Source organism: Enhydra lutris, unplaced genomic scaffold (assembly GCF_002288905.1).
Source record: "Enhydra lutris kenyoni isolate GAN:26980312 unplaced genomic scaffold, ASM228890v2 scaffoldscaffold55, whole genome shotgun sequence".
NCBI classification, from domain to species: Eukaryota; Metazoa; Chordata; class Mammalia; order Carnivora; family Mustelidae; genus Enhydra; species Enhydra lutris.
The window spans coordinates 14,045,741-14,061,872 of record NW_019154139.1 but is presented as its reverse complement, the minus strand read 5'-3'; the positions used below and the strand labels follow the sequence as shown (position 1 = coordinate 14,061,872).

Sequence of the window (16,132 nt, the reverse complement as noted above, 5' to 3'; positions counted from 1 at the left end):
AAACCAACCAGGTGAAAAAGAACTGGTGAGTACTGAGAATAAAATGCACAAAAGGATAGGGGACAAGATGTGAGGAGCAGGGGAGATCTCACTCAGGTTGTCACGGAAGGCTTCTTCAGAAGAAGCCGAATACATATTTATTGATCATCTACTGTGTGCCAGGGCCTGTAGCCTCTAAGTAGTTCTTGGCTTCTGGGGGGCTTACCACCTAACAGGAAGGAGAGACTCATAAATAGACCATGACCACACAGGGCATTAGCCCAAAGATCCAGCTCAGCCCATCTCTGGGGCAGGGGTCACTCCCTGGGGAGTGGTCCAGTTCATCCATCCATGTATCCAATATCTGGGGCCTCTTCTTTGCCAGGGCCTAGGGCTACCAAGATGAATGTGAGAGGGTCTGGATGTGTATGTGTGAAAGGCACAGACAAGGGCAAATGAGTTGGGCAGGTGCTGGGGGTGCTCAGGGAGGTGATGAATTCTCCTGGGGCATATTCTAATTGTGTGGGAAAAATGAGCAACAGGCATAGAGCAGAAGACCCAGATCTGAGCTGGCAGCTGGGGCACCTGCTACATGATTCTGGACAAACCCTTGCCTCATCATCTGTAGAACAGGGACAGGAAGACTACCCACAGGGTTAGTATGAGGCTTAAGTGAGGATGCAGATTTGGAGGACTCTGGGAACCTGCCCAAAAATGTGCTAGTAAGTGTGCTGCTCACTGGTGGGCTGCAAAGGTGGAACTTCTCCTCTCCAGGTAAAGAGGTCGATGGGCATTGCCAGCATCAGAGACAGACTCGGGTCCTGTCCAGCTCTGCTATTTATTTCCTAGTGCTGCTTCAGACAGACATCAACCTTCCCAAGCCCATTTCATTTGTAAGTGCTCAGGAATGCTATCTCTGACACATTCTGACATATGGCAGGTGTTTAACGCTCATCTCTTTCCCTCCTGACCTTCACCAGGATGGGGAGAGGGCTGAGGTCTGTTGGGTGTGTCCCTGGGGAAGTGACCTGTCATTTCCACTCTCCAAGAGGAGGAAGGGGCAACATCTTCCTTGCTCTAAATAGAACTCCTGCTTCATGAAGTCTAGCATAATGGAAACCTGCCTGGACAACTCTCTGGGATCTCCTCTTCCTCCCCAGTACAGGCCTTTAGGGCAAACAAAGTCATCAGCCACCCACTCACCATTAACAGTAGAAATCAGGTTAGAATGTCATCTCAGTCCTTATCCCTTTCATTGCCAAAGACACTACACTGTGTCACCCTCATTCTTAAGGATATCTGAAAGTCCACAATCTTTATTACACAAAGAGAGTTTGTTAACATTTAGAAGGCTAAGCCATCCCCTCACCAAACATACATTTACTGAGCATCCTCTAAGAGCCCATCTGGGGAAATGCCCATGGGAAAGGTAATACACTGAAAAGGTAATTCATACCAAGGTGCAAATGACTAATATCTGGTCATTCCAGAAAAGGGATTTAAATGGTATGAGGAGGATGAGAAGGGCACATGAGAATATTAAGTGTTTGATTTAGAAAGAGGGTGTGGGGCCTCTCAAAGTATAAAGAACAGGGCACAGAAGGAAAAGGCTGAGAAAAGTTATTTTCTATCCATCCTTCCCTCCTTCTCTTCCTCCCTTCATCCATCCACCCATCCACCCATTTACCCCCCCATCCACCAATCCATCCACCCACCTATCCAAGGTTCACTATGTGCCCAGGACTGTGCTAGACCCTAGGTATTGTACTAACCAAAACAACCCTCCTGCCATCATGCTGCATACAATCTAGCTGGAAGACATACCCAGAAGAAGAGATAGACTGCATATTTATCCTGACTCATGTCCTCTTTAAATCAGAAGTTACTGACTGGTAAACTTCATGAAGTCCACAGTCTTATTTTGGACTTAAATTGTATGCTTACAATTTTAAAATAGAAAATTCATATAAAAATTCAGATTTCTGACTGCCCTTGAAAAATCAATGACTTGGCAACACCAGCCCCTTATTCTTGCATGGTAACAACTGGGTGAATGAACAGCAGCAGCTGCCTTCGGAGGGGACGCCAGTTCTCATGCACAACACAGTCCCCAATTTTCTGTCGTCTTGCTGAAGCTGAAACCAAGTGGCAGATAACCATTTGCCATAAAGCATGTGTTGTTGTTTTCCTTGCAGCAGGGAAATATTTCTCTATGGTTGTGCCTTTTCCTACCACCTGCCCCTTCACTCATCGACCATCTTGTCTCCTATAAGCAGCTGCACATGCAACCCCTAATTTAACTAAGTCCATTCTGAAGATGGCAATTAGCTCAATGCAAATCTTCAGGAAACCTGCACTCTTACCCTTCCTGCAGATCAAGGGTGGGAGGCCAGGAAAATGGACACAAAGCACTATCCTCTCTCTTGCCATCACAGACAGCTTCCCTCCTGCCAAGGGAACACATCCTAGGCAGGCTTCCACAGGCCCCAGGAGAGGAGACGTTCTGTAATGAGGCTGGCATCTGCCCAGTGACCTGCCTCCCCCAGGGCAAGGCTGTAACCAGGCTGGATGAAGTGTGTAGACTCCAGTACTGAAACAGCTATTGCTAAGAAAGCCATGGCATCTGAGGGACTCCACTGAAAAGGTCATTCAGAGGACCAGGGCAAGAAAACCATGCTTTGGAGGAAGAGGGGAGACTCACAAGGTGAACAGTTGAGATCTTTGGAGAAAAGCAAGACAAGGTCAGAGAAGTAAGACATAAAGTCACAGAGGAAAGAACACAAAGCTTTAGGCTCAAGAGTCCTATAAGGGCTTATAGGCCAACACCTTTATAGTCAGGCCTCTTCTGTAACATTCTTCCCAAATGGCCAGCCCAGTTATGCCTGAACGCCTGCAAATGATGGGGAGCTCACTCTGTCACTAAGCAGCCCACCTGATCTCTGGTGATCTTCGCCATTCCATATATTGAGCTGAAATAGATCTCTAGTGTAGGTGGCCCTACTGTTCCCAGCTCTACCAGTTGGAAGCCACATGAACGAAGTCCTCTAACTCAATGGTTTCTAAACTTGGCTCATCATCATTTTAAAAAAAATATAGTTTCCCAGCTCCATTGATTTAGTAGTTCTAAGGGCACACTGCACTGTGGCCTGTCTTGCACCCATCTGAACATCCAGCAACAGCACCTCCATCTGCATTTGTACTGAAGGAACCAAGCAGCTCTGTGGTACACAGTTTTGGTGGGAATGTCCCAGAACACACTGTGGAACCAGCCAGGTTTGTTCTTCCTCAGGAATTTGATTTGAGAGCGGAGAGGCACATGGCTGGGGGAAACAGGAGCTGACTTCTCTAGAGAAGGCTGACTGCAAGTCCCAGCCTCCTAGAGCCCAGAAGAGCCCTGGGTCTTGGTCTTTCTAAGACTTGGGTTTTCATATCTCCTTTTGATTCTGTGAGCCTCCCAGATTCAATACACCCCCATTTTGACTAAGTCAGCCAAAGTCTATTTCTTTTTCTTTCAAACAAAGAACTCTAACTATTACAGAAGGTGTAGAGTGGTGCCTGGGAATCTGAATGTCATTCTGATAGAAACCGTATTTTGGGGAATGTGATCTTAGTCCATCATCATTTGACTTAAGAGGAAACTGAGGCCCAGAGAGAACAGTGGCTCCACTATGATCGCATAGCATCAATAGAGAAGGGAGTAATCTGGAAGAAACAGCATCTATCAGATTTCTCCCCACATTCCCTTCTGCTCAAAGACATTTTCCCCAGATATTCTAGCCAGTTTCAGAGGGTGAAGACTCTACCAGGCAAGAGACAGCTCTTCACTGTTTTCCCCCTCCCTCTCTCTCTCCCTGAAAGAGCTGGGTAGGAAACAGCAGGAGCACCAGGCCTCAGGATTGGACAGCAGGAAGACCTCACGGAGAGAGGTCAGCACTTGAAAAATTCCTCAAGTCAAAGGGCTTGGGGCTTGGGTGCCACACAAGGCCCTCACTGTGTGCGTACATTGTCTCCCTGATAAAAGGGGCCGGGCCTGGGAAAACGGAGCCTGTCTCCAGGCGACTAGGCAGGCTGCTGGGGAATGCCCAAGGCCCTTCCCCCTCCCCCAGGGCCAGGGCCAGGGCAGCAAGGGGGAGGGGCAGGATTGCAGGGCAGGTGCCCAGAGTGGGAGGGATGAGTCCAGAAGTCCAGAGCCACTCTAGGTGGTGCTGGATGGCCTGTGTGAATAAAGTGAGGAGGAAGGTGACATTAGGCCTTTCCTTTCTCCCTCTCCCTTCCATCCCTGCACGTCCTCACTAGCAATAGCCAAGGCCTGCCTTGTTCAAGGAGAGGTTTAGTGACAGAGGAAGTGGTGGGGGGAGATTCTGTTTCCCAGAACCACCTGTCTTCAACAGAGAGGTATGTGTCTCTGCTGTGAGCCCCACAAGCAAGTCTAGGAGGAGGGGACCAACCCAGGCCTCCATCTTCTCATCCTCACAGTAGAGTGCCTGCCAGCTTACCAGCATCCAGACACCCCTCCTCCAGGGCTCCTGGAAGACAGCCCTTGAGCCTATCCAGCTGAACTGAGAAGTATGCCAAGTGGCTTCCTTCCCCCTGGCTTCCAGCACCATTATATTCATCAGCAATTAGTAATTGCAATTAATTGTTAATACAGTTACCATTTCAGTGCCTGTTATGACAAGCTAAGCCCTGTATCAGCCCCACCTGTGCCATCATCTCTAATCTTTTCAATGACCTTTCACAAAAGATATACTATGGCCCTGCCTCATAGCTGAAGAATGTGAAGTTCGGAGGTCAGACTTCCCAAGGTCATGTAAGTGAGAGGGAGAAGAGATCCAGGCAGTCTGCCTTGGGACTGTCTACTAGTTTTGCTCCCTCCCTGCTGGTGACTGACAATCCTCAGTCATTGTTACAGGTGGGGAAAACTGCTCTCTGAGAATGGGGTTAGTTGGGGGGCCTGCTTTGGTTCTCCAACCAGAAAGCAAGGAAGTGCAAAGGGTAGCCTCTCACTGGGCCCATGTTAGCAGGACTGAGATGGTGGCAACTGTTTCTCATTGTCATCCCCCATAAGCAGGTTATCTAGATAAAATACAGGTTATCCACTTAAATTCGAATTTTGGGTAAATAACCAAGGGTAAATAACCAACAATTCTATACGTATAAGTGTCTATTTATGATATAAGTCTACACCAAATATTGCAGGAGATAAACAGATTCACTATTTATCTAAGTATTAACTGAGGGTCTTGTATTTTTATTTGATGAATATAGCAACCCTACCCCAAAGCCACTGCTGGTGATGCCAGCTCTGAGTTCAAATACCCCCCCTGTAGGTGGCACAGCGGGAAGCAGAATGTCCTGGTCCCGATGGGGCCAATTAGGCCCACTGCAAGGCTTGAAGGAGCCTGCCAAGATGCCCTGTAGTCCTCATGTCTTCAGTCAAAACAGCCTGAAGCAGTTCAGCCCAAGTGGAGCCTGGAGCCTTTGAGCTACCAGCTGAACAACAAGGGGGAGCCTTGGGCAAAGCCTGGACATCAGGTACTCTTGAATTCCAGGGCAGCTGAGTGTTTTCTGAGAAAGACTCTCCCTAGGGCGTCCTTGACCCTGAACTCTCCCATAACAGTAGTGTCAGCCTCTGGCAAGAGCATCTATTTGTTTGTTGATTAAAGCATCTGTGTAGCCTATCCTACCTTGTGCCAGGTACTGTGCTAGCCTCAGACAATATGGTGTTCAAACAAGGGAGGCTTGTTTAAGCCTTACCCTCCTGGAGCTTGTGCTCTGGCATAGGACCATATAGCACAGGCAAACAAACTGGACACATAGGACAACAGTTGGGAGGGAGAGGAACAACGGGCTTTTAACTGGAGCCTTTAACATTCCTGTGAGCTCAGTGGTATGATGACAGTGGTGGCATTATGGTCCCCACTTTACAGATAAGGAAACTGAGGCTCAGAAATGTAAAGCAGCTTGGCCAAGACCACAGAGCTGGTGACTGGCAGAGTTGGGACTTCAGTACTGACCTGCCACCTGCCAGCCCCGAGTTCTCTGCATTTTATCTCCCTTCCCATTTTAACACTCTTGGGAAACATGTCTGACATGTGTTAGGAAATCACATATTTAATATCAAAACACCAGGAGAAAGAGCAGAAAAGATCCTGCTAGAGCCTTAAAAAGAGGAAAATAGCCCAAAGGCAATTTCTACAAAGGATCCAATTCCCAAACCTGAGATCACAAGTGTCTGGATGGCTACAGGAACCTCTTTTCCTCCTGGCACCTTATCGTTCCAGCTGCCCACAGGACTCCAGCAGGGTGGAGCTGCCTGGCTTGAGGTGGGGCACTTTCCTCCGAGGGTGAGGTCACCGGGATCCTGTGCTTGGCTGCAGTGCTGTTACATGGAGTCCTGCCACTCTGTCTCCTCCCACTGCTCTCAGACACTGGGCGTGTGTGGGTGTGTGTACATGTGTGAGCCTCCCAAGCAGGCTCTGCAGGCCAGTGCCCTCACACACAGCACAGGAGGGCTTGTGCTCTGGTAGGAGTAGGAAAAAAGACAAGGAACAGGGGTGTCCAGAATGGTCCGAGATGAATCCCAGATGCCACTGACATCCATTTTGATTTTGGGCTCAGAGCCTCAGTTTTCCTTATTTATAAAATGAGAATAGTAAAAGTATTCCATACAGTTGTTGGGAGGATAGAATTAGAAAACTATGAAAACTATTTAGCACAATGTCTGGAGGTGGAAAGTACACAAATGTTTGCCACGTGACAATGATGAAGACATGACCCCACCCCCAAAGAGCTCATAGTTTGTTCATCTGTGCATCTGTTCATTTTTTGACCAAGAATTTTCAGCATCTACCTTGTGCCAAACACTGAAGTCCTGTGCAGGGGTCAGCAGGAACTGTAGTGCCATTAGAAATGCCTTTTAAGAAGTTAGACCTGTTCAAGTCCCACCCTAGCCACCCCCACCTGTTCTTTCTTGAGCAGGTGCATGGTCTCTGTGTTCTGCTTCCTCACCTGTATAATACCCCCTAGGCAACTCAGGAAGTGACTATGACAAGAGCTCTCTTGGCAAATGATTAATAACCAGCTCTGTGAAGAGAACTGAAAGCCCTGTTTTGTAGCATTTGCCAGTTTCTGGGGTGTAAATGCTCTCATGTGACTACTGTGACTTTCTGTTGGATTGAGTATGAGATGAGAGGGGAAAAAGGAGATTTCAGAATGTCACCAAAGTCACTCTTTAGTTTCACTGTCACCATCTCCACCTGTCATTATCAAATAAATTATCACCTCCAAAGTCACTCATTCAGTCATCAGACATTTCCTAATTAACTGCCTGCCCTGTTGTAGGCACTGAGATGCAAATATACCATCTGGGAGTGGGTGGGGTAGGGTGGTGGTGGGGACACAAATTATCATACAGCATCTCTTGGTGAATGTAAAAAGGCACAAGGTACCTTAGTGGGTATCACCGATCATTATTTAGGAGGACAGTGTAGCCTGATACACTCTAGGCTGGAAGGACAGTAGCAGAGGGGTGTTTCAAACCAAGAGTACTTTCTTCATTTCCTCCCCAACAAATAAAAGAAAAAAGAGACATAGGGAAGGGTAGAGAATTGAAGGGAAGGTAACAATAGATCATTGTTGAAATGGAATAGCAGACATTCTGGGAACAAGGCCATGGGTGAGGTAAGAGGAGAGGAGAGCCAGAGTTCCACAAGCTACTGGAGGGAGGGGTTGGGGGCAAAGGCTTAGCTGCTTCTATCCCCTCACCTCAACACCCTGTTACTCAACTTCCTCCAGGCTCTGGAGAGCTTATAGGCAAAACCATGAGCAGGGAGGTACACCCAACCCAAGCCTGAATATGAGCAATCTTTTTTTTTGTCGCGTTCAATGTTTTGATTTCAAAATCAAACCTGGGGTTCTGGTATATTCAGTGGGCAATAAAAAAGCTTTGTGCCAACTTTCTTTTAACAGTCTCAAATAGCAGTCTTACAGTTACTCCCACACTGGAAAATAAAGAGCCAAGATTTTATACATAGGTGAATAAAAACTGAAACCCCTCGACTCTATGTATTATATTGCTGACTTTCAAGGTAAGGTGAGTTTCAGGCCTCATTATGCCCATTAAAAATTACCCTCATTGGACTGGAGGGGGGCAATGACAATGCTAATTGAACACCGACTGTGTGTTGAGCACCAGGAATATAAGGAAGAACAAGACACAGGCCTTGTTTGGGCAGAAAAGACAGCCACCTAACAGCCAATGATAACACAGTGTGAAATTACTGTAGCACAATGCAAAATGCTCTAAGTTAAATAAAGGAGGTGACTGTCAGCACTGTTGGCAGGATGCAGTGTGTCAGGGAAGACTTCACAAAAGAGGTGACACCTGAGCAGGCTTTTAAGGATGAATGGAAATTGGACAAGTGAACAAGATAGGGAAGGGTATTCCAGGTAGCAGGGAACAGAAGGTGCTAAAGCAAATGTGTTTGAGAACTACAGGCTGTTTGTTATTTCTGTAGAATAAAGAGTACAGCAGGAAGTGGAGCTAGAGACAGAATTAGAGGGAGGCAAGCAAGCTGATGACTTGATTTAAATTTGAGGGCAATGATGCAGCAACACAGGATTATAATAGGGGATGCGTGGTGGGAGCAATCTGATCAAGTCTGTGTTTCAAAAAAAATTACCCTTTGGTTACCACCAAAGGTAACATGGAAGTTAACCAGGAAGTCAAGACTGGAGGCCCGGGACCACTGAGGCTGCTGAAAATTCTAGGCAAGAGAATGAGTGGACAGGCAGTAGGGCTGAAGAATACTGAGTTTAACATCCATTTATTTTATTTCTCCTTTCCCTTGTGGTTCTCAAGATTGACTGATCGCCCCTCAACCCAAAGGACAGCACCAACTTGAGTTCAGACCTACTACTGAGCTGGCCCAAAGTTCCCCAAACACCACTGTCCTAGCTGGGCTCTTCCAGGTCCAACTCCAAAAGGTGGTGGGATCTTAAAAAGCCCTGCCATGAGTTGTGTTTCTCAGCAAAGTATCCCTCTGTTTCTCCTCCAAGGATGAAAGGTCCTTCCCCCCAGGTCACTGGGCAGGTATCAGATAGTCCTTGGGGGGCCCAGGCTGGTCCAGAGTATCAAACTGGCCTCTACCAGGAGGGGGAGAGAGGGAGTTTCTTGCAAATTCTCTAGCTACAAGGAAACCTGATTCTGCAGGAAAGCCCAGGACCCAGAATGGGAAGACAGAGGATCTGGGGCTGAGAAGGGAGAAAAGGGAGCAGCATTGTTCCTGGTGGGTTCACTCGCAGTCTAGACAGTGGCTATCTCTCCCTTCATTATCATCTCAAAGAGGGAGGGGAAAGGGGCCTGTGAACTGGCTTCTCCCCTTTAACAACTTCTTCCTCTCAGGAGACAGTTTGCACAATGGAGGAGGGGTTGGGCGGGGGCTGACTCAGGCAGCCCAGGCTCTGCCAAAGCCACCCCAGGACAGTGGGGCTGGCTCGCCACCTGCTGGCCACTCCTGGTGGCCGGGGACAGGCAATCCTCTGCAGAAGAGGACTGGGATTCCTAGGCAGCCTGCATGGATCTGGAGAAAGCTGGAAATGTATTAAGATTCAGAGACGACAGGAAGTTGGAGAAGAATCTAAGGTGTAGTTCTGCAGGAAAAGCTGGTATGTCTGCAGGCAGGAAGTCTCTATCACAAATGTCCAATGGATGCAGAACCAGGTTCCAGGTAAGTTAATGAGTGTCAGTTTCCCCTTTCTCCCCTTTATTACCTACTGAGGGGCAAGAAGAGGATTGTTGCTTTTGAGGCCTAATTAAAGTGTGAGTATAACAGGCGTGATTGAAAGAGACTGGGAAACATTCCTCTAAGCCAAAATTGTGTCCCCCCTCAGTATGCACTTTAAAATTCACCCATTAGTCATACCTGTGGATTAGAGAGAAGACTAAAGTAAAATGTAAATGTTACTTGGATAGGAGAAATAGGTGATAGGGATTAAGGAGTGTACTTGTCATGATGAGCACAGAATGATGTATGGAAGTGTTGAATCACTATATTGTACACCTGAAACTAATATAACACTGTATGTTAACTAACTGGAATTTAAATAAAAACTCCAAATAATAGTAAATAAATGTTACTTGGGTGAGGCCATTCACTGCATTTCAACCTCATTCACTGTGCCCCTACACTATACTACTTACCCCATGGACACCAGGAGGACAGAGATTCGTAAGATGCAACTTTATCATTTAGGAGCTAATAGGCATGAGTGATTAATAGAAAACTCTGCACACTGAGATCAGTCCTAATCCACTCTGCCCATTATTGGGGATGAAGAGATTAAATAAAGATGCCTATAAGGGGCTGCCATCAGGATGACTAATGTTGCATAGAAGGTCACAAATAGTCTCCAACAGTGACATACACCTAAGTAGCAACTACTGTCTATAAGACACATCCTAAGCACGTTACAGTAACTCAGATTTTAACCCAATTACATACTTTAACTCTACAAGGTAGATACTATCTTATTGACATTTAGGTGCAGTAACTTGCAAAGGTCCTTCAGCTACTATGGGGTAGAGATGGGATCTGAATCCAGACGGCTTAACTCTGAAGTCTGTGTTCCTCACCATTGTACTATGCTGTCATTTATCAGCTCAACCTCCATACAGAGAGTAAGTTCCCTGACAAACAGGTTTTTAAAATAACCCCTGACCACTGCCATATCATGGCAAACCCTGACTGAGCTAGAGATAACATGGCAGAGAATGCTCCAAATCAAGGTCAAGCACTGGGTTAAAAAGAAACAAGAAGACTGCAAAGGCCGTGCAGGCATTTTGATTACTGGGTGGACAGGCAGCAGAATTGTACAGGCAAGAGTGCCTGGAAGCAATATCTCTGCAGAAATCAACCGCTACGCTCGGGACATAAAGATGGTGCTTTTTTTAACATAAGCGCACAAACAGATAAGCAAGGCTTCATGATGACAAGCTTCAAGCAAGCAGCAACACCGAAGATAATGCACACTGGATCAGAACAAAGGCCGTGCACATAACCATCTTGCTTAAGATGAACTGATTTCTTAGCAAGAAAGTAAAGACTGCTATCTACACCTGCTGAACATGCTCCCATATTGACTGTACTGAATATGTATTACACGCTATAAATATCCCACTCCAAAGCACAGGCTCAATCGTTCCCAGCCTGAGTTAACTTCTGAAGGAATGAATGTGAGTACACACATGCATGTGAGAACAGCAGAGCTTCCGGCATGCTCAGTGAACAGGATGCATTAATTTATTCACCTAAGACGTATTTCCTGAGAGCCTACGATGTGGCGGCCTTTGGAGACACATGCATGCAACCTTGCCCTCCAGCCTCATGATCTTATATGGGTCTGTCAGAAATGCTCTGGATGGAGTGCCTCCATGTCTCCACATTTGGACTTATTTCCTGGACGGCAAATTCTATGCCTCAAATTAGGACTGATACTATTTATCACTCCCCTCTACCAAAAATTTGGTATAGAGCCCTATTCTACAACTGTCCAGATCCATGTGAACAGGGTCTGTTCACCACTCACTTGAGCACCTAAGACTGTGACTTACACTTGACTGGTACTAGTAACTGCTTGTGGTACAACTGCTGCAATGACCTTGACACATGTGCCTAGTCTCTGCCTCTGGAGAGCTTACCATCTGTTGGCATGTCCAACATCGTCTCTGCGCATGCTTGGTGTTAAGAGGTTCTGGAGCCAGACTGCCAGTACATGGAAGACCTGGGATACAAACCCAGGGACTCTGGTCCCAAGGGTGTTAGATAAGGACCACGGGCCTTGTGTTCGTTTCTTTTACCGTCATAGCAACCTAACTGAATGGACAGAGGATGGCTGAGGCTGAAAGATAGTAAGCAACTTGCCAGAGTTATTCTAGATTTTTAAAGTTTTCCATTTTTAGGAAGGTAATATGGCACACATACCATATATTATGTAATACTCCCGATGAGCTCTAGACAGCACCCCCACAGCAAATGTATTAAGATGTAAACTAAGCTTGCAGTAGATCATATGGTCAAGCACAGTGAGTAGTATAATGAAGACTATTATAATCTCACTTTCCCTCAGACCAAGCTTTGTTGCCAAATGGATTATAAAATATTTTTCAGTTTTCAGAGCTTTTTGGTTTTAGATTTACAGGTAAGGGATTGGGATCTATAAATGTAAAGCAAAAAGCAGATGCCATGGTGCCTGGCATGGAACAACCACATGATAAACATAGTTTTTTTCCCCTCGGGCTAGTCTCTGATACCACAAAGCCTCTCAGCTCCCCACCCCCCCCACGCTGCCCCAGGACTGAGAGAAGCCCCATTTTCTCTCTTGCCCATAGGTGGAAGCACCTACAGATTCTGGCTTACCAATCTGTGTGGGCATCATCGATGACCAATAGGATCCTGGGCCTTTGAACAATGGGAGCAGAGGGACCTGGAGGCTCCATCAGCCCTGAGGGGGCTTGTGAGGTCTGCTTCATGGCACTGGAGAAGGAACTAAAGAGGCTAGATCCTGGAGAGGAGAAGGAGGCTGCCAGGGGCTGTGGGTGCCTCCTCTCCATGGCTGGGGAAGCAGGGGAGCTGGTGGAGCTGTCTGGGCGCTGCAGGTCTGTCATGTAGCCATTGGGCAGGTTGGCCACAAAACTGCTGTCGGAGAGGCGCCGCCGGAGGAAATTCATGGCTATGGATGGAAGAGATGGCTTGTTCCTACTCAGACTTGTTTAGGTGAAGCCCAGAACACAGGCTACCAGGGAGAGGAGGTCACAGAAGAGCCAGGGGAATCCTGCACAAGTCGGCTTCAGCTGTCTTTGCTAACCTGTGGAAACAAGCCAACACACACATTAGTGGAAATGATCTCCACCCCTTAAGAGCAAATAGATATGGCACCTTCCTGCCCCACTGTTGGGGGCAATATAAAGTGGGACATCCTTTTGGAAAGGACTTTGGCAACATGTAATTAGAGCATAACCTTTTAACCTATAATTTCGATTTTCTGGAATTCTATCCCAAGAAATGAATCTCAGTTACTGGAAAAGCCTCCTGCACAGATATATTTTCCATGGCATTATTTACACTAGCAAGATACTGGAAAGAATTCCAACCTTCAGTCACAAAATAATGAATAAATAAAGTACAGCACAGTCACTCAGTTGAAAACCTTTGTGGCTATTAAAAGAGGGTACATATAAAGAGTTTTTAGTACCATAGAAAATAATTCATTTGTAATTAAGAAGGTCATGCTACAAGTTTATTGGGACAGAATGACTACAACCACATAAAGGACGAGATAATATAACTTTGGAAAGCAAATACACTGGAATGTTAACCATAATTATATTTGGGTAATGCAATTATGTGGTTTCTTTTTCTTTTTCTTTCCACTTACCTATATTTTCCAAATTTTCTAGAATATATATTGCTGCGGACTGAACTGTGTCCCCCAAATCCATGTGTTTAAGACCTAACCCCTAATGCGTTGGTAACTGGAGATGGTGTCTTCGGGAGGTAATGGAAGTTACATGAGGTCATGAGGGTAAGGCCCTCAGGATGGGATTCATGGCTTTATAAAATGAGACACTAGCTTGCTTTCCCTCCACCCAGTGAGGACACAGGGAGAAGGAAGCTGTCTGCAGGCAAGGAAGAGGCCCTCACCAGAAACCAATCACAGTGGGACCCTGATCTCAGACATCCAGCCTCCAGAACTGTGAGAAAATAAATTTCTGTTCTTTAAGCCACACAGTCTGTGGTATTTTGTGATGGCAACCCAGACTGACTAATAAACATATGTATTGCTTTTCTGAACAGAAGAAAAAAAGTTAATAAAAAAAAAATCAGATTATTCACTTGAGATCTAGATATACCATTGAGAAAAATGATTATTTAAATGATATGATGATCTAATTATGCAATTATTTAAATGATGCAAAAAACTCATAGTTTTTGTGATTATTTTGTATTTTTATTGAAGTAAAATTTACTTCCACTGAGATGCACAGTTCTCAAGTGTACACTTCTTTGAGTTTTGATATATGAATACACTGATGAAAGATTTATTATATTTATGCCGCCTCAGGAAGTTCTCTTGTGCCCCTTTCTGGTCAACCTACACATCCTCATAGACAAAACTCTTCTGATGTCTGTCCCTGTATGTTAATTTTACCTCTTCTTAAACTTCATATAAATGTAATCATATGTATTAATCTTTTTGAAGGGCTTCCTGCCCTCAACAGAGTGGTTTTGAGACTGATCTAGGCTACATGTATCGGTAGTCATTCTGTTCTTCAGTCTCTGAGTAGCACTCCACCAGATGATTCAAACCACAAATTTTTATATCCTCTCCTGTTGATGGGCATTTGAAATGCTTACAGTTGGAGGGTATTATGACTAGGATTGTTATAAGGATCTTTTATTTAAGCATTTTTGTGGAAAAAGAAAGAATGGGGGAAAAAGAGAGTGAAGGGGAGACTTTTCTTCAGGAAAATATCTAGAAGAAAATTTATTGGATCATAGGGTAGAAGTATGTTTACCTTTATAAGAAACCATCAGAAAGTTTCCCATAGTCGTTGTGCTAGTTTGCACATTTCTCCTAAGGGTTCCAGTTGCTTTACATCCTTCACAACATTTGGTTGTTGTCAGTCTTTAATCTTAGCCATTCCAGTGGGTGTAAAATAGTGTCTAATTGTATTTTTAATGAATTTTCTCTGATATTTAAGGAGGTTGAGCAATTTTCATGGGTTTACTGGCCATTAATATATCTCCTTTGGTGAAGTATCTGTTCAAGACTTTGCCCCATTTTTAAAATGTGGGTTGTTAATATTTTTATTATTGATTTGTATTATTTGACTAGGAGTTCTTTATATGCTCTGGATATAAGTCCTTTATCAGATATGCATATTGTGAACATTTTCTCTGTCTTTGGTTTGCCATTTCATGTCCTTCGTGAACAGAAGTTTGATAGAATAAAATAACTCTTACAAAAAGTTGTTTCCTTGAAATAAAAACATTCCAACAAGAAAAATATTTATATTATCAGACTACATTTCTGTATTTTGGCTATTAGGAATATTTTATATGTACATACAAAATGTATACATACATAAGTATACATATTTATATGTACATATATGAAATCTGTTACATAAATCTGTAGATGTTTTGATAAACAAAAGTTTAAAATTTTATGAAGTTCAAGTTACCAGATTCTTCTTATTAGATCTTTCTGTATCCACTTTTAAAAACCTTTGCCAACTCCAAGATCATGATGATATTGTCTTCTAAACTCTTACAGAAACTGAATAGTTTTAGCTTTTCTGTTTAGGTCTATAATCCATCCAAACTTGATTTTTTGAGTGGTGTGAGGTGGGGTTCATTTACCTAGTTTTCCAGCATCATTTATGAAAATATTTTTTCTCAATGAATTGCTTTGTTTTTTAAATGTTTATTTATTTTTTAATTGTTTTTCAGTATTCCAGAATTCATTGTTTATGCACCACGCCCAGTGCTCCATGCAATATGTGCCCTCCACAATACCCACCACCAGGCTCACCCAACCTCCCACTAACCCCCCACCAAAACCCTCAGTTAATTCCTCAGAGTCCACAGTCTCTCATGGTTCGTCTCCCCCTCCAATTTACCCCAACCCACTTCTCCTCTCCATCTCCGTATGTCCTCTGTGTTATTCCTTATGCTCCACAAGTAAGCGAAACCATATGATAATTGACTCTCTCTATTTCACTCAGCATAATCTCTTCCAGTCCCGTCCACGTTGATACAAAAGTTGGGTATTCATCCTTTCTGATGGAAGCATAATACTCCATAGTATATACAGACCACATCTTCTTTATCCATTCGTCCACTGAAGGGCATCTTGGTTCTTTCCACAGTTTGGTGATGTGGCCATTGCTGCTATGAACATTGGGGTACAGATGGCCCTTCTTTTCACTACATCTGTATCTTTGGGGGTAAATACCCAGTAGTGCAATTGCAGGGTCATAGGGAAGCTCTATTTTAATTTCTTAAGGAATCTCCACACTGTTTTCCAAAGTGGCTGCACCAACTTGCATTTCCACTGTTGGTGGAAATGCAAGTTGGTGCAGCCACTT

General features: G+C 44.8%; 1 protein-coding gene across 2 annotated transcripts in view; it reads right to left on the bottom strand.

Moving 5' to 3' along the window:
- LOC111157509 (synapsin III) overlaps positions 1-16,132 on the bottom strand; it is a 508,652-nt gene that overhangs the window by 459,857 nt on the left and 32,663 nt on the right. The window contains exon 2 of one of the 2 annotated variants that reach the window (XM_022518973.1): positions 12,399-12,846. In XM_022518973.1, coding sequence (XP_022374681.1) covers positions 12,399-12,709 — 311 coding nt within the window. In that variant the 5' untranslated portion in view covers positions 12,710-12,846. Of the gene's footprint in view, positions 1-12,398; positions 12,847-16,132 lie in introns of those variants that run through there. The other variant, XM_022518974.1, reaches the window with a different exon arrangement.